Raw genomic sequence first — 23862 nt, 5'->3', positions numbered from 1 at the left:
CTCACTCATAGGCGGGTGTTGAACAATGAGAACACATGGATGCAGGGAGGGGAGCATCACACACTGCGGTCTGTTGGGGGGAAATAGGGGAGGGACAGTGTGGGGTGGGGAGTTGGGGAGAGATAGCATGGGGAGAAATGCCAGATATAGGTGAAGGGGAGGAAGGCAGCAAATCACACTGCCATGTGTGTACCTATGCAACAATCTTGCATGTTCTTCACATGTACCCCAAAACCAAAAATGCAATAAAAAAAATTACTAGACGTGAAATAACAGAAAAATCTGGTCTATAACAAACAGAAGTAACCAAATAGAAGCAGATCCATAAATGACAAAGAAGTGGAATTAGCAGAGGAGGAATTTAAATGAGCTATCATAACAATATTGAAAGATTAAAGGGAATGCATAAATATAATGAAGAGAAATGGAAGAATCAAAAGGAAAATTACAACCAGAAATAACAAATTTAATATGCACAAGTCCTGTACACTGAAAACTACAAAATACTGCTGAGAGTAATTTTTAAAGACCTAGGTAAATGAGAGATATCCCACATTCATAGAATGCAAATATCAATCCCATTAAAGGGTCAAATTGCATAAAATCCATACAGAAATTTGGGGGAAATCTCTAGAAAAATTCCAACAGGCTTTCTGGAGGAATTTATAGCCTGATTTTAAAATGTATACAGAAATGCAAAGGTCCTGGAATGACAAAAACAATCTTAAAAATAAAATAGAGTTGGAGAATCTCGAGACTTGGTATAATGCTATCATACTGAAGACAATGTGGAATTGGGCACAAAGAGGGATGCATACACAAATGGAATAAATTAGAGGGTTGAGGAGAAGAGTCACAAATATGCTCAATTGATTTCCAACAAAAGTACAGGTATTTCAATGAGGAAATAACAGCATTTTTCACAAATGATGCTGGAAACACTAGATATCAATATGGGATATAAACTGGAACTCAATTCTTACCTCATACCATGCACGATAATGGATCACAGACTTAAACTTATAAGCTAGAACTATAAAACTCCTGGAAGAAAACACAGGAGGTACTCTTCCAAGTCTTAGAGTAATTACATATTTCTTAAAGCACCAAAGCTCTAATCATAGGAAAAGAAGAAGAAAATGAAAAAGAAATTTGGACTTCAACAAAATTAAAAAAAAACTCTGCTCTTCAAAAGACGTTTATACTACTTTTCTATTGTTATGAAACATAACACAAATTTAGCAATGTAGAACACCACACACACATATAATCAATTTCTGATAGGAAATCCATGCACGGCTTAGCTAAATCTGCTGCTCAGGACCTCATGAGGCTGTAATCAAGGTTTTGGCCAAGTTGGGGTCTCACTTGAAGACCTGACCGGTTGTTGGCAGGATTCACCTCCTTGTGATTGTTGGACTGAGGTCTCCATTTTCTTGCTGGCTGTAGGCTTGGCCACGCTCAATTCCTAGAGGCTGTCTGCAATTTCTTGCCACATGGCCCTCTGCATAGCCCGTCTCACAACACAGCAACTTACTTATTAAAGCCATCAATGGAGAAAAGTCTCTCACTCCAGTCTGCTAAGATGGACTCTTATATCATGCAAGGGAGTGACATTCCCTTATCTTTGCCGTATTCTAATGGTTAAAATTAAGTCACGGGTTCCACACACACTCAAGGGAAGGGAATTAGGCAAAGGTGTGGACACCAGGAGGCAGGAAGTATTGGAGGTCACCCTAGGGTCTATTTTCCCTAACACTGGTAAGAAAATGGATAGGCAAGACGAAGACTGGTTAAAAAAAAAAATTGCCACAGACATCTATGAAATAGGGTTTACATCCAAATTATATTTTAAAAAACTCTTAGAATTCAGTATTTTTAATAGCATAAAACCCAATTTTTAAAATGGGCAAAAGTTTGACAGAGACTTCAACAAAGGAAGATTTTTAAATGACCAATAAGCACAAGAAAATCAACATGATTAGTCATCAGGTAAATATAACTTAAAGTCTCATGAGATATTATCAATACACACTAGAATGACTAAAATTAAAATGCTGACAATACCAAATTCTGGTGAAGATATGCGAACAGGAGAACTCTCAAATAGTACTAATGGGAGTGTAAAATGGAAATTATGTGGCAATTTCTTATAAAGCTAAACAGGTATCTTCCCTCTAACCTAAGAATTGTACTCCTAGGTATTTACCCAGGAGAAACAAAAACAGATGTCCACCAAAACTTATACAAAAAACTCTCATAGCAGCTTTATTCATAATAACCTCAAACTGAAAATAATCAAAATGTCCTGTAACAGGTGAATGAATAAACAAATTGTGGAATATCCAAAAAATAAAATACCCAGAAAAAAAAAAGGAATGAACAGATGGATGATAAACACAGCAACATGGATGAATATCAAAATAATTATGTTGAATGAAAGAAGCCAGACAAAAAGAGAGCCTTCATATGAAATTCTAAGCAAGCACAATTAATCCACTGTGTTAGAAAGAAGGTCCGTGGTTGCCTGGGGATATTGAGGGCTGGTACTTTCTGAGATCATGAAAATGCTCATTATTTTAAATTGGGTGGTAATTACATGCATATATACATTTGTAGAAACACATCATCATGTACACTTAAAATGGGTACATTTAATTGTATGTATGTAAACTATATCTCAATAGAGTTGATTTAAAATCATTACCTGTGATTGATTTGTAAGAGCTGTCTATTAAAGCCAAGTCTGTGGCAGGTCATGCAGTTGTTGAAATATATCATTAGGGCAGAAAGAATACAAGATTAAGGATAGGTCAGCCACTTCTCACTGCACTGGGAAGCTTAAAGAATGACAATTGCAAAATCAGAGGTCAAGACAAAGTCAGAAGACAAGAGAGTCTCTATGACAGACTAAGAGAACTTCTTCTCTCATAGCAGCCCAACATATGCAGCCTGAAAAGCCAATTCTGTGGGTTGTAGAATTCAATGAATGTTGCAGTCATAGACTAACCAGGCCTCTTCTATGGAAGTTAGGGCCCTGATGGGAAAGAGTGGGACCTTAAGAACCTGAATGAGGACACATGTATTGGTCTGAATGAATCCAAATCAATCCAAATCACTTGACCTTCAAATCCCATTAGCTCTCCTTTGCCAGCAGCATCAGATCCTCCTACTTGCTCTCTGAGGACAGCCCTGCACTGTGTCATGCCGGGAGAGCCTGTATTGACCCTACTTTTAATATTAGGTTCTGTACTATTAGTAGGGTAAGGATAAACAAAGAGACTATTGCAAACAAAGAGAACTATGCAACAGTTATATAAACAAAGAGAACTATGCAACAGTTCAAACTACATAACCTTTTCTCAGAAAAATATTCCAGAGGGAATCTGCAGATTCTGTTTCCCAAAGTCATCTAGGGGCCTAATCTAGGGGAGCAACTCTGATGCACCCAATCAACAGCCCCCAAGTAGCTCCAGCCTTATACCATTTGCAGCCAGCAAAATGGAAAGAGCTGAGGAACAAGGGCAAGAGATTGCCTTCTAGTACCTCACTTCTGCTCACATTCCACCAATGAGAATTTAATCCCATGGACACACCCATCCACGGGGATGCTGGGAAATGTAGTCTCTGCCACAGGCATCATTAATGAATTTTATCTGATTCCATTTTCATTCCTCAGTAGCCATTCCATCAGTGATTGTCCATACTTATTTCATAAAACCTTTTGTGTTAAAGAATTAATGCTTTGCTCTGAGCAAACACATCTTTCCCAGTATATCTTTCTTTTGGTGGCTCCTCAAAAACAATAACCTTTTGGTCATTCCATAAGTTGAAACACATTAGAAACAGCCACACTTTTATCCAAATATGTAGTAAATGTCTTATGTTTCACAGTTTGTTCAATTATTTGTTTATTAGAAACCTTGGCAAGTGCCAGTAATTAATTCCTTTTTATGGCAGAGTAGTCTTCCATCACGTATATATACCACAGTTTCTTTACCTACTCATTGTTTGACGGACATTCGGGTTGGCTCCACATTTTTGCAACTGTGAATTGTGCTGCTATAAACATGAGTGTGCAAGTATCTTTTTTGTATAATGACTTCTTTTCCTCTGGGTAGATACCCAGCACTGGGATTCCTGGATCAAATGTCAGTTCTACTTTTAGTTCTTTAAGGACCCTCTACACTGTTTTCCATGGTGGTTGTAATAGTTTACATTCCCACAGTGACCTGGATGAGATTGGAGACTATTATTCTAAGTGAAGTAACTCAGGAATGGAAAACCAAATATTGTGTGTGCTCACTCATGAGTGGGAGCTAAACTATGAGGATGCAAAGGCACCATTCCATAAGAATGACACAATGGACTTTGGGGACTTGGGGAAAGGGTGGGAAGGAGGTGAGGGATAAAAGACTACAAATTGTGTGCAGTGTATACTGCTCAGGTGATGGGTGCACCAAAATCTCACGAGTCACCACTAAAGAACTTACTTATGCAACCAAATGCCACCTGTTTTCCAATAACCTATATACATAAAAAATTAAAAGAAACACACACACACACACACACACACACACACACACACACACACACACCCTGGCAAGGTTTTGTATTGGTCTTCCACCCATATTCAACTTAATTATTGCTACACTGTGTTCTCTATATTATTGCAGCTGGAAAACCAAATGCTCTCCAAGTGGCTTGGCACTTTTTGCCCTTTACTAACAAATACCAAAGACATTTATCATTCACTACTTTGCAGTAGATTTTGTGAAATTTTAGAGTAAATGATTAGATTACAACATTCTTTAAAAAATAAACTGCTGGTAAAGTTGTAGATTTTTATTCTCTTACTCAAGATTCTTAGTTTTTAAAGTCTCATTAATTCCTACAATTTCATATTACCACAACTAATATTTCAAGATATCATATACATTTTCATGCTTAATGATAATAATCTTGTGAATAATTTTGAAACTTGCTTAATCTGTCAGATCAGATCACTGTTTTAACTATCAAGTAGCTGAGAAGAACTAGAAGTGGCACACACATTGAGCAAAGCCAAATCATTGCAGCTTCTGCCTACAATATTGTTATCCTCAATTCACTTTTTTTAAAAATGAGAATTCTGTTAAGTTAGCATCTGTGAGAGTCATTTTAATGAAAACTAACTCTAGTCCACAAATCCATTTAATCAGTACACATGAATGACAGTATTTCACAGTTGGCTAAAAGCAAACAAAAAAGTGAGAGTCGAGGTCAAGAGATCGAGACCATCCTGGTCAACATGGTGAAACCCCGTCTCTACTAAAAATACAAAAATTAGCTGGGCATAGTGGCGCGTGCCTGTAATCCCAGCTACTCGGGAGGCTGAGGCAGGAGAATTGCCTGAACCCAGGAGGCGGAGGTTGCGGTGAGCCGAGATCGCGCCATTGCACTCCAGCCTGGGTAACAAGAGCGAAACTCCTTCTAAAAAAAAAAAAAAAAAAAAAAAGTGAGAGTCCCAGTAACAACCTTTCTCACTTGAAATGCCACACCTCTCTCCTCCTACTCATTCCTCTCAAACCAATATCTGGTCAGTGTGCCATGAAAAAAATGGGAGGTACCAGTGGCAATCCTTATGTATGATCAATAAAGCTAATCTTGCAATACTTTTTTTAACTGAAAAAGTAGGAAATCGCAACTTTTTTCCTTCATTTTAATATATCATCTAGTGTTCCCCTGGGGTACACACTACCACCTCCTTTGTTTCAAAGACCACTGATCTCATCTATATTATGGAGCTTACAAGTTATTTTTGTAGCATATGAAAAACTCAAAACACAGAGATAAATCCTAATTGTTTACAATATTTGGAGTCTGAACCAGGCCATACTTACTGGTCTGCTGAAAGTGATTGGGGCCAGGTCTGGATGTTTGAGGTAAGCCCCTTATCCCCTCACACTTATATGAGAGATGAAATAGAGAGAAGCCAGGCCAAATGCTTCTAATTGTTGGGCCATTTTCTGTGTGCCTTTCTTGTCTGCATCATCATCGGAGCCCTGAGACCTTAAAAGCTCAACTTGGGAGCTCCACCAGAGCTCTACTGTATATCTAATTTATTGCCCTAGGATGCTGCTTTTATTCCCCTCACCACCACCAAATGCGATTTTAATGAGAATAGGAATGGCTTTAACCTAACTAAAGAATGAGTGGGAGGAGAAGGCAACGAAGGAGGGGAACTTCCTCGGTAGACACTGGTCAGAAATATGGAGTGCCCTTTTGAATAATGAACAAAAACGTACATAGAAAGTGCACCTCTGCTCAGTAGATACTGAATACATTACAGTAATTATACTAAAAGATGAAGTTCAAAAGTGGTTATGGAAGAATCATTCTTAGGAGGTTAAACCATGACAAGTCAGGTACACATCCATAAAACCTTCTCAGTTTGGCATCACAAACCACTCTTTGGTCTAGGTAAACCAGAAGTCTCAATGTGCGCTGCAAGTTTTATGTGTACATAGAGTTAAAAGTCCATCTCTTGGACTCCAGAGAACATCTGATATAAGGGGAAAACCGAGACTCATTTCTGAGTTACCACCAGAAAAAAAGGGGCTTTTTTCAATTTGTAGATACCTTTGAATCAGAAAGCCATCAGAAAAAAGGAAGCCTCAAGTATAGACACTGTGGCTGTGTTCTAGCCATGGCAGGGGGGAGGGAAATTAAGTATAGAAGCCTCTCTACCTTACTGCCTCCCTTTAAAAGCATAATTAACTGTGCCAACTGCCCCTGGCATTGGCTAAATATAAATGTTAAATATACTGCGTGGAAGGGTGCAATGGGTGCCTGCCAGTAACAAAGCCCTTGTTAAAAGCTCTAACAAACGGAATCTCATTGCTCAGCTTATATTTTCATATCAAACCACTTCACACGGTACTGGTGACCCTCAAATCAGCTCACACTGCTGGTCCCTTCAGTGGCTTTTACACCATGATGGGGTGGGTTCATGTGGTGGCACTGGACATCAGAGAATTAAGTGTATATGTGTCCTATTACTATATAAATGAATTATTCTTTTTATTGTTTCGAGACAGAGTCTCACTCTGTCACCGAGGTTGGAAAGCAGTAGCATGATCACAGCTCACTGCAGCATCTACATCCCAGGCTCAATCAATTCTCCAGCCTCAGCCTCCCAAGTAGCTGGGACTACAGGCATACACCATGATACCTGGCCCATTTTTCCATTTTTTGTAGAGATGGAGTCTCACTATGTTGCTTAGGCTGGTCTCAAACTCCTGGGCTCAAGCGATCCTTCTGCCTCTGCCTCCCAAAATGCTGGGAGTATAGGCATGAGCCACTGCACCTGGCCTTACTATATAAATTTAAATAACACTTAACACTTAAATAGTAGCTTTATTCTAAAGTTTGTGCTAGAAAGAAAATCATGCATGTCTCCATAGTAACTTACAGTGAAGTTAATCATCACCATGTAATGTAGGTCATAACAGGCTTCATTAATATTTCACATTTAATGATTAAAGCTAAACAAGATTGAAACGATCCCATTTTAAATGCACGATTCTAGATGAATAAAAAGTATTATCATGAGGCAATATTCTAAGCTTACTGTTTTGATGTTTAAAGATAAGGCTTTCTGACATCCCTTCATAAATATTAATATGAACAGAAAATAAACACAGTTGTTTCGTAATTGTTTTTTAGCAAAACATGATCCCTAGTTATCAACGATAGTAGAAACAAAGAGTTTAATACGGTTCTAGAAAATACAGCTTCGAAAAGCTACTTACATCCAAAGAGTCCTCCTTTAATAGGATAAGGGCCATATTCTGCGATACCAATCGGCAGGAATACCCTGAAATGGAGAAAGAGACAACATGTGAATTTCTCTTTCCTTCTGTGAGCTCCTTAAATTCAACCTCCTTGATTACATCTGCCACTTTAAGCCTACTGGCTCACACAGAGGAATAGGGTAAGAGTGAGGGGGAGGAAAAGTAACTGAAATTGATTTTGATTCTTGTAGACAGACTGGATAAAACCAGTTGGGAATGTCTTTATAACTTAAGGCCAAAATAAATACTTTCCGATTTTCTGTGGATTTTTCTTGATCTCTGTTATCCTCGTATAACATTAAGATAAGCCTTGGATTGTCTAAAGTAACAGTGAACACTTTAGGAAGGCAGTGGACCCCAATGGTGCCTCTAAATCAGCACACACATGCCCACTGGGATAGCCAGCTCCCTCCCTTCCTTTACAACAGTAGCTGCTTCTTACAACAAGTTTCAAAGGAATATACTGAGGGAGTCACTTTTCCTGTGAAAAGTTAATCTACATTTCAAAAAAAAATTTTTTTAAAGGCTTATTTGGAACAAAAGTACTCCTAGTGTTTATCAACAATTTCTTTTCATTTTCCAGTACAGTTATCTCTACAAGTTAAGCAAGACATTTTCTTTTTCCGCTTTCCCTCCCAGCAGAGAACATATTTTCTAGGAAGCCCTGGGCTCTTTCCTACTCACATTTTGCCCTGGGTGAGCACTCATGGACCAAGCTGAGCACCTCTTGGGATGCCTCCCCTCCAGTCTACACCCTCTGTGGAGGGGAGAGGGATCTATCAACTCCAAGAATAGATGTGCCCGCCAGGGCACTGGTCTGTCTCTCAGATCACCCTGCCGTCCTCTCAGTGCCTTGGGGGGTTAGCGACGACTTGTGCATTCCACCAACCCAGAACTCAATCTTTCTCATTGAGAAAAAGCAAAACAAAAAATCCTTCCCCACAGAAAATCGGCCCTCACAATTAGTTTTGTCTCAGCATCTTAAGATAATGGATTAATGACTATAGAAAAGGGAAATCAATCATCAGTCTTCAAGCAAGCAGGTGACAATCTCAAGGAAAAGCTTGGCCATTACTGTTCCTATAGCCAGGGGGAGCCAGGATTCTCCTCACAGGACAGAGAAGAAGACATCCTTCCCACAGAGGCTACATGTGGCTAGAAAAGAAGACGGTATTTAACTGAGGGACAAGGATCAGAACTGCTGCATTTATGTGCTCAGTCCTACTCAGCAGGTTCTCTTTTTTATCCCTAAGAAATCCTCATAACAGACACAAAATGAAATTCAAGATAGACAAAAATTAAGACCAAGAAAAACCATGTTGTGGTGGGCTTTTGGGGAACAAAGAGGTTAAAAGAAACAGTAAAAAATTTTTGTTTATTTCAGAAAGTACATCCTTCCTAAGGACTGTCCTGTAGAGTATTTTGTAAAGCACCTCAGAGATCAAATTTTAAAGTATAAAATTATGGCTTTTCATCCAAATGTTAATTTTTTAAAGCAATATAAAAAAGACATAGTCAAGGCTGTTAACAATAGTTATCTCAAGGGAGTCAGATTACTTCTCTTGTTAAACACATATTGTTTTTAAAACTAAAACAAACTGAATAATTTTAAATCCCAATACCACATGGGCAAATACCTGTTAAATCTCTAAAAAAAAAAAACAGAGGGGAAACAAGAAGCAATTTTCTATACATTTACAAACTACAAACTAGTTCAAGTCTGTATTTTAACAAAAGTGATGGATAAAAGTGAGACCCTTTCAAAATGCCATTAAAAACTCTGCCTGGTAAGACTAGAATAATCAAACTCTTTGTTTCTCATTAAAATTTTACAAATGCATTCTTCCTTCCTGTAAGTTGTTAGATTAGGTCCAAAGAGGAGGTCTACATTTTCTTTTCACTTGCGAAGGGGATATTGCAACTTTAATCATTTCCCTCTATGTTAGATTTACTCTTTCTTCATCCCCAGAGACTTCCAGCAACTTCATGCAATGTAGACTGTTACAAATTTAGTGTAACTAATGCAAAAGGATTTACTGGTAGTTTTTTATTTGAACAACAGCTGCAGAAGCTGGCTGTACTTTTTAAGCCCTCACTTGCTGCTTTATTTTATATTTTTCAATTTAAGCAAAATGCCATTTGACAACTGAAGTTACACAAAGATATTATGGAAAAACTCTTAAGTCTTTTTTTTCTAGCCATGGTAGTTGGGAGGGAAATTAAAAAAAAAAAAAAAAAAAAAAACTACTGACACATTCATGAATTTAAATGTACAAACTAAAGGCTTCTGAAAGAAACAAGTTAAGAGTTTTTTTGTTGTTTTTAGTTTGGATACTGAAGTGAGATTTTGCTTAGAGAATTATCACTCAGAGCACTCACACTAGACAGACCATGGAAGTTTAACCCTGCTAATTGTGGCTTAACTAATATAGCAAATTAAATTGTGTCAATCCACATTTGGTGTGCTTGATTTCTAATGTTTTTGGATAAAATGAGATCAACTCTTGGAGAAGAGCCAAGTATAGAATGTCAATCCACACTTGTAAATTGAGGTCTACTTCTTTAATCTCGCAATCTAACAAGACGGCCATAAAATGACTGAGAGGAGAACCTCTGGGATTTCATTTTTTACTACAGTTGAAATTAACAGTATACTCCAAAAGGGTTTAGTCTTTCTACTACCTGAGTATAATCAACATTCAAAGAAACCAAAATATTACAGAGTCTATGGTACTTACAGCAGGACTTGATTTTAACACAATAAGATAATGCTTCATACTAAAAAGTATTACCAAACCAAATCTCTCAGCTCTCTCAACCAGTTTTCTCCTTAAAAAAGGAGAACACTGGTTTTGATACCAAATCCAGACTTCTCTGAAGACACTGTTGAAAAAGTCAGGAACAGGGGCCGGGTGCGGTAGCTCACGCCTGTAATCCCAGCACTTTGGGAGGCCGAGGCGGGTGGATCATGAGGTCAAGAGATCGAGACCATCCCGGTCAACATGGTGAAACCCCGTCTCTACTAAAAATACAAAAAATTAGCTGGGCATGGTGGTGCGTCCCTGTAATCCCAGCTACTCAGGAGGCTGAGGCAGGAGAATTGCCTGAACCCAGGAGGCAGAGGTTGCGGTGAGCCGAGATCGCGCCATTGCACTCCAGCCTGGGTAACAAGAGGGAAACTCCGTCTCAAAAAAAAAAAAAAGAAAAAGTCAGGAACAATGTATCCTTACAAACCGTGTATCCTGAGATCACATCCACCAAGCTACCCATCACTGGATTCAACATGGTACCAACCAGCAGTAAGCACATTACTGGTTCTCAATAGCTTTACAGAGAATCTGGTCAGTCAGTGTTTGCATGTATGAAAAACACTGGCAGACAACAAGAATGCATGACAAAAGAGCATATTTTAGGCTATTCCACGTGGAATCAAAGAGAGCCCATCAAGTGCCCTTCATTATCCAGAGAACCAGGGAGAGCTGAGGCCTCGTCCGTGGACCACACACCTGAGCACCTCTCCCTCAAGACCCTTCAGGCCCTTCTTGGGAACCCTCACCACACAGAAGAATGTGCTGCCTCAGCCTCACCACATCCTGACCCATTCTATGCTCAGTCATTTTGTTTTAAACAAATTCTGAAGGCTTAAGTTTTAACCTGTCTCACCCAGGAAGACTTCCCTGGTCCTTTACAACAACTCATATTGTTCCTTCTGAGAAATGAATACTGTGTGTTGCGGTTAAGTGCTCAGATTTTCAGCTTTCTCACATCTGTGTGATCTAGGCTAAGTTACTTCATCTCTCTGTGCCTCAGTTTTATCTTTAAAGGGGGATAATGCCTTTTAAATTCTCCAAGGAAATTAAATATAAAACATATGTAAGGACTTAGCACAGTATCTGGCACATAACAGACAACATTTGCTGGTAACTATTACAAAAGCCAGTCATGATTAACATCTACACTGCACAATTGGTACTTCCTCATATATTTCATTCTCTGATTTGTCTCATAATTAACTCACCCCCCAAGTTAAGTTCCCCAAGCTTATAGTGGGGCACCTGGCAACAATGTTAGCTGCAGGTAATCAAGAAATACAGGACTGAAACTTCTGTGAAAAACAGCAGTAAGCCTGGCTTCACCTGAGAATGGCAATGTGCCTTCCTTTTAACGAACAAGAAAATGTACAGGCAATTATAGAAGGGGCAAGTCATATATTTAGTCACTTCCTAAAATTCAACTTCAAAGATAATCTATATGTATCTCATAACATCATTTTGTTTACCTTAAATATACACAACAAAATTTATTAAAATTAAAAAAAATAAACCTCTAAGATCATAAGAAATGGTTTTAAAGTATCAAACGATGAGTAAGAAAATGCAGGGACGGTGGGGGAGAGACTTAGAATTCTAATTCAGAAATGGTTTAAGATGAAAGCTAATTCCAACTTAATTACTTTAAAATGGAATTCACACTAGGATTTTGTTCTCACTCATCCAACATACATTTAAAAAAAAATTACAGACTCTTAAAAACTCCACATCTATTGCATAACTATTTAATAGATGTTTTATCCAGTGGTAATAAGGAAATGACCACCAAGAGATTCATAAGGGCTATATCCGAAATTTCACTTTAGACCAGCTGATGCCAAATTTTTAAGTTACAAGAGAAAACCACCAACTCCTCAAAACAGAGCTAGTTAGCATAAATTCAAGCACAGCATTGCAGGATTCTGGCAAACTGCCAATTTCAAACTACTAAAACCTATATGCAAGATGACTGTTGATCAACATAAAATTCACTGGCTCACAGGAGACACATATGTCCTGGAACTTGATTTGACTAAGTGTATTTTTTTCCAAGGTATGAATAAAGAGTTAAAGTTTAAAAATAAATTCTGAAACTATGAGACATATATATTAAAAAAACAAACTCTAAAAAGAGTCAACACCCCCAAACACCAAACATAATTAATGTCACCAAATCTAAAGACGAACTCTTATGGTACATACCACTAAGATAATGCTGCCAATTAAAAGCATAAGAGTTGGATAAAAAGCCAAAACCCATCGGTGTGCTGTATCCAGGAAACCCATCTCACATGCAAGAATACACAAAGGCTCAAAATAAAGGGATGGAGGAAGATTTACCAAGCAAATGGAGAGCAAAAAAAAGCAGGAGTGGCAATTCTCATCTCTGATAAAATAGACTTTAAAGCAACAAAGATCAAAAGAGACAAAGAAGGACATTACATAATGGTAAAAGGATCAATGCAACAAGAAGAGCTAAAGATCCTAAATATATATGCATCTGATACAGGAGCACCCAGATACATAAGGCAAGTTCTTAATGACTTACAAAGAGACTTAGACTCCCACACAATAATAGTGGGAGACTTTAACACACCATTGTCAATATTAGACAGATCAACGAGACAGAAAATTAACAAGGATATCCACAACTTGAACTCAGACCTGGACCAAGCAAACCTAATAGACATTTACAGAACTCTCCACCCCAATTCCACAGAATATACATTCTTCTCAGCACCACATCACACCTACTCTAAAATTGACCACATAATTGGAAGTAAATCACTCCTCAGCAAATGCAAAAGAACAGAAATCATAACCAACAGTCTCTCAGACCACAGCACAATCAAGTTAGAACTCAGAATTCAGAAACCAACCCAGAACCGCACAGCTTCATGGAAACTGAACAACTTTCCCTTGAATGTTGACTGGATAAACAATGAAATGAAGGCAGAAATAAAGATGGTCTTTGAAACCAACGAGAATGAAGACACCACATACCAGAATCTCTGGGACACATTTAAAGCAGTCTCTAGAGGAAAATATATAGCAATAAGTGCCCACATGAGAAGAAAGGAGAGATCTAAAATTGACACCCTATCGTCAAAATTGAAAGAGCTAGAGGAGCAAGATGAAAAAACTCAAAACCTAGCAGAAGACAAGAAATAACTAAGATCAGAGCAAAACTGAAGGAGATAGAGACACGAAAAACCCTTCAAAAAATCAATAAATCCAGGAGCTGGTTTTTTGAAAAGATCAACAAAATAGACAGACCACTAGCCAGATTCATAAAAAAGAAAAGAGAAAATAACCAAATAGATGCAATAAAAAATGATAAAAGGGATATCACCACAGATGCCACAGAAATTCAAACCATCATCAGAGATTATTACAAACAACTCTATGCACATAAACTAGAAAACCTGGAAGAAATGGATAAATTCCTGGACAGTTGCCTCCTCCCAAGCCTAAACCAGGAAGAAGTCGAAACCCTGAATAGACCAATAACAAGGGCTGAAGTTGAGGCAGCAATTAAGAGCCTACCATCCAAAAAAAGCCCAGGTCCAGATAGGTTCACAGCCGAATTCTACCAGATATACAAAGAGGAGCTCGTACCATTCCTTCTGAAACTATTCCAAATAATCCAAAAAGAGGGAATCCTTCCCAAATCATTTTATGAGACCAACATCATCCTGATACCAAAACCCGGCAGAGACTCAACAAGAAAAGAAAACTACAGGCCAATATCGATGATGAACATAGATGCAAAAATCTTCAATAAAATACTGGCAAGCCGATTGCAACAGCACATCAAAAGGCTTATCCACCATGATCAAGTAGGATTCATCCCGGGGATGCAAGGCTGGTTCAACATACACAAGTCTATAAACGTAATTCACCACATAAACAGAATCAAAGACAAAAACCACATGATTATCTCAACTGATGCAGAGAAGGCCTTCGACAAAATTCAGCAGCCCTTTATGCTAAAAACCCTCAATAAACTAGGTATTGACGGAACATATCTCAAAACAATAAAAGCTATTTATGACAAACCAACAGCCAATATCATACTGAATGGGCAAAAACTGGAAGCTTTCCCTTTGAAATCTGGCACTAGACAAGGATGCCCTCTCTCACCACTCCTATTCAATATAGTACTGGAAGATCTAGCCAGAGCAATCAGGCAAGAAAAAGAAATAAAGGGTATTCAATTAGGAAAGGAGGAAGTCAAATTGTCTCTATTTGCAGATGACATGATTGTATATCTAGAAGACCCCATCATCTCAGCCCAAAATCTCCTGAAACTGATAAGCAACTTCAGCAAAGTCTCAGGATACAAAATCAATGTGCAAAAATCACAAGCATTCCTATACACCAATAACAGACTTAAAGAGAGCCAAATCAAGAACGAACTGCCATTCACAATTGTTACAAAGAGAATAAAATACCTAGGAATACAACTAACAAGGAATGTAAAGGACCTCTTCAAGGAGAACTACAAACCACTGCTCAACAAAATAAGAGAGGACACAAACAGATGGAGAAACATTCCATGTTCATGGTTAGGAAAAATCAATATCGTGAAAATGGCCATACTGCCCAAAGTAATTTACAGATTCAACGCTATCCCCATCAAGCTACCAATGACCTTCTTCACAGAACTGGAAAAAACCACCTTAAACTTCATATGGAACCAAAAGAGAGCCCACATAGCCAAGTCAATTCTAAGCAAAAAGAACAAAGCGGGAGGCATCACACGCCGGACTTCAAACTATACTACAAGGCTACAGTAATCAAAAACAGCATGGTACTGGTACCAAAACAGAGATATAGACGAATGGAACAGAACGGAGGCGTCAGAGGCGACACAACATATATACAACCACTCGATCTTTGACAAACCTGAAAAAAACAAGCAATGGGGAAAGGATTCCCTGTTTAATAAGTGGTGTTGGGAAAACTGGCTAGCCATATGCAGAAAGCAGAAACTGGACCCCTTCCTGACACCTTACACTAAAATTAACTCCAGATGGATTAAAGACTTAAACATAAGACCTAACACCATAAAAACCCTAGAAGAAAATCTAGGCAAAACCATTCAGGACATAGGCATAGGCAAGGACTTCATGACCAAAACACCAAAAGCATTGGCAACAAAAGCCAAAATAGACAAATGGAACCTAATCAAACTCCACAGCTTCTGCACGGCAAAAGAAACAGTTATTAGAGTGAATCGGCAACCAACAGAATGGGAAAAAATTTTTGCAGCTTACCCATCTGACCAAGGGCTGATATCCAGAATTTACAACAAACTAAAACAGATTTACAAGAAAAAAACAAACAAGCCCATTCAAAAGTGGGCAAAGGATATGAACAGACACTTTACAAAAGAAGACATACATGAGGCCAACAAACATATGAAAAAATGCTCATCATCACTGGTCATTAGAGAAATGCAAATCAAAACTACATTGAGATACCATCTCACGCCAGTTAGAATGGCGATCATTAAAAAATCTGGAGACAACAGATGCTGGAGAGGATGTGGAGAAATAGGAACACTTTTACACTGTTGGTGGGAGTATAAATTAGTTCAACCATTGTGGAAGACAGTGTGGTGATTCCTCAAGGACCTAGAAATAGAAATTCCATTTGACCTAGCAATCCCATTACTGGGTATATATCCAAAGGATTATAAATCGTTCTACTACAAAGACACATGCACACGAATGTTCATAGCAGCACAGTTTACAATAGCAAAGACCTGGAACCAACCCAAATGCCCATCAATGATAGACTAGACAGGGAAAATGTGGCACATATACACCATGGAATATTATGCAGCCATCAAGAACGATGAGTTCGCGTCCTTTGTAGGGTCATGGATGAACCTGGAAGCCATCATTCTCAGCAAACTGACACAGGAACACAAAATCAAACACTGCATGTTCTCACTCATAGGCGGGTGTTGAACAATGGGAACACATGGACACAGGGAGGGGAGCACTACACACTGGGGTCTGTTGGGGGGAAATAGGGGAGGGACAGCGGGGGATGGGAGGTTGGGGAGGGATAGCATGGGGAGAAATGCCACATATAGGTGAAGGTGAGGAAGGCAGCAAATCACACTGCCATGTGTGCACCTATGCAACAATCTTGCATGTTCTTCATATGTACCCCAAAACCTAAAATGCAATAAAAAAAAGAGAAAAAAAATAATAAAAGCGTAAGAGTCAATAACCATAAGACATCCCCATTGCAGAGACATTAAAATGTAATAACAATGTGTGCCTTAGAATGGATGAACTATAGTACCATTTTCTGTGGTCTTCTAAATCAGATTTAAAAAAACATTCTTTGCAAAAGCTCTATGAATCTCTCTAAATAAGCCCCATACCAGAAGTCAAGAGCCCTGAGACCTAGTACCAGTTTGGTCTTAAGTAGAATATCGCCTTGGGAAACGTAGAATTTCTTCCTCGAGCTATAAGACTTTTCAGAAAGGAGACATTTATGCAGCCAACAAACATATGAAAAAAAAAGCTCAACATTACTAATCATTAGAGAAATGCAAATAAAAACCACAATAAGATACCATCTCATGCCAGTTAGAATGGCAATCATTAAAAAGTCAGGAGACAGATGCTGGAGAGGATGTGGAGAAATAGTAATACTTTTACACTGTTGGTGGAAGTGTAAATTAGTTCAGCCATTGTGGAAGACAGTTTGGCAATTCCTCAAGGACCTAGAAATAGAAATTCCATTTGACCCAGCAATCACATTACTGGGTATATACCCAAAAGATTATAATTCATTCTAGTATAAAGACACATGCACATGTATGTTTGTTGCAGCAATGTTCACAATAGCAAAGACTTGGAACCAACCCAACGCCCATCAATGATACACTGGCTAAAGAAAATGTGGCACATATACACCACGGAATACTATGCAGCCATAAAAAGGATGAATTCATGTCCTTTGCAGGGACATAGATGAAGCTCACCATTCTCTGCAAACTAACACAAGAACAGAAAACCAAACACCACACGTTCTCACTCATAAATGAGAGTTGAACAATGAGAACACATGGATACAGGGAGGGGAACATCACACACCAGGGCCTGTCGGGGGTCGGGGGCCAGGGGTGGGATAGCATTAGGAGAAATACCTAATGTAGATGACAGGGTGACGGACGCAGCAAACTACTATGGCACGTGTATACCTATGTAACAAACCTGCATATTCTGCACATGTATCCCAGAACTTAAAGTATAGTTAAAAAAAAAAAAAGGGACTGGCACTTGTGCCAGACACTCCATTAACTTGCTCTGTTTCCCTTTTTTCATCTAGAAGGAGAACTGCTAGATATTTGATCTTCCCAAATATCTTCTGGATACCTTAAATCCCACACAGGTTGCATGAAAATGTGAAGTATTATGGGAGACAGGTCAATAATGATTAATACTACCAGGGGTATGAGAGCTATATGACTAGAAAACAAGCTTAAAAAAACACACCCTGTATCTGGAGCATGACCTCATACTGCTGACAGCCACCACTTGTGGTCTGACACTGGTAAGTCTAATAAAATGTCTGGACATACCTGCTTTCCTGAGCCTTCTGCATCATTTGCAGACTCAACAGATAACTTAAATCATAAAATGACATTTAAATTATCTGCATCACCCAGGGCTACAAACTTGAGTTCCAAAGGCGAAGTAAATAAACAATTCAGACATAGCTCTCTCCAAGAAATCAATTCTCCAGCTGTTAGAAGCTTACCTAGTAACACCCAATATATGTTTGAATCTGACTGACCCACTAGATAAACCGTGAATAGAGAAAGCCTCCAAGATAAATACAAGACTTTGACAAAAAGTCATGAGCTTACAAAGCATCATCTTCTAGTGGTCTTGGGGAGTATTTGCTAAGAAAGATCAAGAGATAGCAAATGATGTGAGTGGTTCTGGCACCAGTACTACATGTTACTATACACTCTTAGAAAAAAGTACAAAATAATACGATTGTTATTTTTTAAAATTGTTTGAACAGGTATCAATTATCTTACAAGGCTCAGAGCAGCCTCATTGCATACAAGTAAAACTTTCCTTTTCAAGTAACAATTTATTTGTGTTTTCTGGGTTGATTTTCAGTGCTTTGCTTTCTCTTGTGTTTATCCCAAACTTAGCTAGAGAAGCTCAGGTATAACAAAATAAACATGCAAAAGAAGGGCTGCGTGTCCTCCCAGGGGCTGGGCGGTGTGGATGAGAGGTGGTGAGAGGGCACAGCTAAGCTGTGTACTAGGTCTCAGGGCTCTTGACTTCTGGTATGGGGCTTATTTAGAGAGATTCATAGAGCTTTTGCAAAGAAAGCTTTTCCAGCCAGGGCACAGCTAAGAACACATTGAAGGTAGTTTAGTCTAGGGCCAGCGACATACATAGGTTATTAGTCCAGCAGGAACACTCAAGGTCTGGAAAACTAAGAAAGGTTACCACTTTACGGCTCAATTTTAACTTGAGGGGTTACCCACTCTTTTTTCACATTGCTCTAAGAGGGTGGAAAGCATACCACTTAAATTTTAGGTAAGTATTTCAGAGTAGCAATCAACTTAGCATGCCCTCTGTAAACAACAGGGGCCACAGATCCATAGCAGGTGTTTTAGGCTAAACTTACATGAAAAATAATGCGTAAAGGGCCAATCTATATGCTTATATAGAAATACAGTATATCAAAAGCAAATACACTTCCCCAAAACCATGCATCTGAGTGACAGCCAGCACAAATCCAGGGACAAAGTCCATGGCTGATACTTCAGGGACTGTTTATGAATCCCACATCACTCTCTTATGGGCTTCACTTCAGTTTGTTTGGGAGCCCAACTTCCATTTAATCAGCTATATCCCTGACAAGAAATGATGACATGGCTTTTGTCTATTTTTTTAAATCAAATTTACCCAAGAAGGCAGGTATTATTCACAACTGAGGTTATAAGAGAGACAAAACTGATTCAAAGATAAGGTTTTTAGGAAGGGGACACCCTTGGATTATGGTGAAAATATTCCAAGAAGACTACTCTGATAAGGACTACAGTCACTTAAATACAGAGGCTCTAGTAGGTTTCTTTCTACAACACAAAGCACAGACATAGAAACAGATCTAGAAATAGAGTCTATTTCTAGCAAGATATTGTAAGTCATGCAGTCCTTATGTGTTCATTTCACCACATATGCACCGGGTCTTGTTACATCACAATAGTGATCAAAGTTCCAGGTAATGTTTAAATATTTCAGATAATCAAGATTAGATTTTTAAAATGTGAGTAGCTTCAACTCCTTTTCGAACTTAAAACATGCTCCTTTAACAATGGCAGAGATCCTGACTTAAATTCTTTTCTTCAGTTTTCATCTCTGTGATGCTCTATAAGCAAGAAAACTGTCAACCAAGCTGGGAAGGGAAAGACGCAAGGCTCTTAGAAAAGCCCATTAATGGGTGAAACCATTAAAATGGTTATAATATAATAATGCATACTTAAAGCTAGTGAAAACAAGCTCTCTTAGTCTCAGACTAAAATTCTGTGGAGAAAGCAACAAGAAAATCAAAGTTGTCAAATCCTGAATTCTATACCCTATGTAAGTGTGTTTAATTCTTTTCTAGGAACTAAGATAGTTTTAATGTTCATAACAGGCATAAGGGCATCTTTATTTGATTTGGATCAATTTTTCTTAGCCTTGTGAATGAAAAGTCCTATAAAACATCACCTGTCAATGAATTTGAGAAACATTTAGACACATTTACAAGGTACTTGAAAAACTAATACAAAAGCCAGCATCAGGAAATTATTTTTAAAAATCATTACCTATATTAATTGCAGTTTCCTGTTTGTCTCCTGTCAACACCCATATTTTAATTTCTGCCTTCAACAGAGTTGCGATGGTTTCTGGAACTCCTGCTTGAAGGCGATCTTCTATGGCTGTGGCTCCAAGTAGCAGTAAATTCTAGATTGAAAAAATATCTTCAGTTAAAGACTGGCACAGACTTAAGAATAGCACTAACAAATTCTGACAAAGAAAGGCAATCAAACTGTTCTGAGACAGTTGTTCTATTTCCTCTATTTTATTCCTGTGTCTGCAGATGGCATCTAGATGGGTGGCATTTGCAAATGCCTTGCAATGGTGGACTCACTCTACACACACAGGCAGCCCAGTACTCATCACTGATTTCTTGATACAGAGGCTTGTTAGGATAGAAACTGTCTGGCAGCAGAGTAGATGGGCAGGTTACCCTGAGGACTCTGACAGTACCTGAGCCCTCCCTCTCAGTCCACTAATGAGTAGCACATTACATCACATTTAACGAAGGGGGAGAATTCATTCTAGATGATATGCTTACCTGGCAGAATACGAGTAAGAGACCTGTGGTTCCAAGGATTTAACAGTGAGAGAAAAAAAATCCAAGTATCTTAAGATTGAGGGTAGCTATAAAATGTTGCCCCTTTGGGTCCTCTTCAAGGCCCAGGGCAGATCAGCTCACGCTGTGGATGGATGTGGATGTGTGGTTCCCTCCAGTTGCCCATGCTGTACCTGCTGGTCTGGCAGATTGCAGAGAACGCACAAAGGGCCTGCTTCATGTACCCACCACATCCCAAGCCTCTCCAGGACATAGCATCTCTGCTTGGTCACAGACTGTGGGAAGATCCAACTACCTCTTGAGCATCCACCATAGGCATGTCACCATGTCACCTATTTCATCACTTTTTTCTAATTCTAAAAATAATTGTGGCTATTTCCAGTAAAACAGGGCAAAGAAACACCTGAATTCAGTTTTGTTCAGTTTATTTTAATTCAGTACATTAAAATGACTCAATATAAATAACTGAATATAAAACTTAAACAAAAAACTGAGTATAAAAAATCAGAGGAGAATTTTTTGAAACCAACAAAGGAATGAAAAAAGTAAATAGGTGATGATTTCAAAGTTATGGAAACCAGGCCAGACATGGTGGCTCACACCTGTAATTCCAGCACTTTGGTATTTGGGAGGCCAAGGCATGAGGACTGCTTGAGCTCAGGCGTTTGAGACCAGCCTGGGCAACAGAGCAAGACCCCATCTCTTTAAAATATATATATATATATGAAACTTAGTCAGGCATGGTAGCATGAGCCTGTAGTCCCAGCTACTCGGAAGGCTAAAGTAGGAGGTTAGCTTGAACACAGGAGTTTGAGGCTTCAGTGAGCTATGACTGAACCACTACATTCTAGCATGGGTTCTGGGTAACAGAGGGAAACCCCGTCTCCATATTAAAAAAAAAAAGTTATAGAAACTAGAAATTGGATGACTCTATGGCTGCCAACATGAAACAGAAAAAGCTGAAACCCAGCTCCCAGACTTGAAGGAAACCAATAATTGGAAAGCGCGCTAATATCTTAGGATAAACTGAAAAGAACAACAACAAAATCAAAGTAGGCAATGCGAGTAGCAATGGCAAAGCTTAAGTACTATTAGAATAAATTAGTGTGAGAATGCTTAGCGTGTACAACATCTAACCAGCCTCCACAGCATTCTGATTGCTCATGTAACTCAACAGGGTAAGCTAATCTCATTAAGCCTAATCTTAAGCAAACCCAGAGAGTCACAAATGCTGTTTTTGACCTGATATTTCTTGAGCTATCATTAATGCTTAGCTGAGGGTGGCTAACCTTTCAGAAAAACCATGAAAATTAAGTGCTTCTTAAAGCAAAGAAAATGATTCAGAGCTAATGGTTCATTAAGACACAAGAAAGGAGACCATCCCTATATAGTAAAAGAATTCCTGTTCAAAGACTTTGTGAAATAGGTGGTTAAGTCCTTCATGGAGCTGTAAAGACTGTATCGTGTGTGGTTACCTTCTCAATGATCTCGTAACACTCTTCCAACCGTTGAGCTCTGTCCTTCAATATGGTGCTGGCTTCCTGATAGATTTTCAGCCACTCCTCATACTCATTCTCAGAGAGATCAGCATAAGCCACACAGAGAGTCCGCAAGCCTGAAAGACAGCCACTGGTGAATGGAGGCAGGCAGAACATGTGACCTCCCAGGGGACAGCCTGTGCTCCCTTTTCCATCAGCATGCTCAAAAAATTGAAGAGATGTTCTGCTTTAGTTCCCTCTAATTCAACACTCCCACATCTACCAAGGGAATTTAAAAACAACTCTCCTGTATTCTAATATAAACTACCTCTTCTGTAAGTTTGAGAGTGTGCATGAGAAGTCACAAGAGTGAATTCTCCATGGCAGAGAGGTTCAGGAGCTAGGCATGATCTGTGTGCAGTACGCAGGTTTCAGCAAGCAGAGAAAGTGGGAAGTATGTTTCAAGACAGCAAGAAATGGCCCCATGTGCTAACCCATTAAAGATCCAGGCTTCCAGGCAGCCACACCCATACACGTGTGTGTGCATGTGTTCACATGTGCATGCATGCAGAGCCAGGGGAACACACCAAGGCCAGAAAGCAGCAGTCAGCACTTGAGTTCCAGCTATCACAACATCAGTGTTGTTTACAGCCTTCCAGGGAACTGCTTTCCTGCTCACTGTGGATTCTATGAATTATTATTTCCTTAAGTCATGGATAAGCCAGTGACATAAGGACACCAAGAGAGGGCCAGGAAAATAACCACATGAGTTTTCTGAGAAAAGGACTAGTAACTAAAGGTGATTCTACACGTTGTGCATTGGCCTGCCTCTCCCTCCGCACCACTGCTGATGAGCGACAGAGGCATCTACAGGTAACTGAGTTTGGATTTGGCTATGCATCTCGTCACTGCCATGGGCACAGGAGGGGACACAGCAGGCACTAGAAGAATGTGCTCCTGGAAAGCAAGACAACATGCCTGAAAGTACAGCTCTAATGGTCAAAAACAGCATTTCCAAATTCCACTTACCTTCCGTGGCAAAGTATTCCAGATGGCATAATGTTTCCTCCATATATTTTGAGTCTTTTGAAAGTCTCTCAAAAATTACATTGTCCTATAAAAAAGGGAAACGTTATGACTGTCAAACCCTTCAGTAAACCTTCCAGCCAGCATGCTAAGCATGGCTTTGTTTCTGTTTATCCAACACCCTTGAGAATACCTGAGTGGGGAAGCAGGAATTTAGCATTTGTCTGGGTTCAGGCATGAGCTTTGGAAAACAAATTGGGGATGAATGTGTCTAAGAAAACCAAAATCTATATCTTAAAA

General features: G+C 39.0%; 1 protein-coding gene across 4 annotated transcripts in view; it reads right to left on the bottom strand.

The window, feature by feature from the left end:
• ATP8A2 (ATPase phospholipid transporting 8A2) overlaps positions 1 to 23862 on the bottom strand; it is a 670261-nt gene that overhangs the window by 450128 nt on the left and 196271 nt on the right. For all 4 annotated transcript variants that reach the window (XM_021677381.2, XM_064373518.1, XM_021677384.2 and 1 more), the window contains exons 21-24: positions 23566 to 23650; positions 22534 to 22673; positions 20508 to 20646; positions 7794 to 7858 (exon numbers count right to left, since the gene is read on the bottom strand). In XM_021677381.2, the coding sequence (XP_021533056.1) occupies positions 7794 to 7858; positions 20508 to 20646; positions 22534 to 22673; positions 23566 to 23650 (429 nt within the window). The remainder of the gene's footprint in view (positions 1 to 7793; positions 7859 to 20507; positions 20647 to 22533; positions 22674 to 23565; positions 23651 to 23862) is intronic.

The sequence above is a fragment of the Aotus nancymaae genome, unplaced genomic scaffold (assembly GCF_030222135.1).
Source record: "Aotus nancymaae isolate 86718 unplaced genomic scaffold, 86718_ANA_hifiasm-v0.15.2.pri h1tg000009l, whole genome shotgun sequence".
In the NCBI taxonomy this organism is placed as follows: domain Eukaryota; kingdom Metazoa; phylum Chordata; class Mammalia; order Primates; family Aotidae; genus Aotus; species Aotus nancymaae.
Note: the sequence above shows the minus strand (reverse complement) of the source record. Positions and strands in the feature narration are given on the sequence as shown.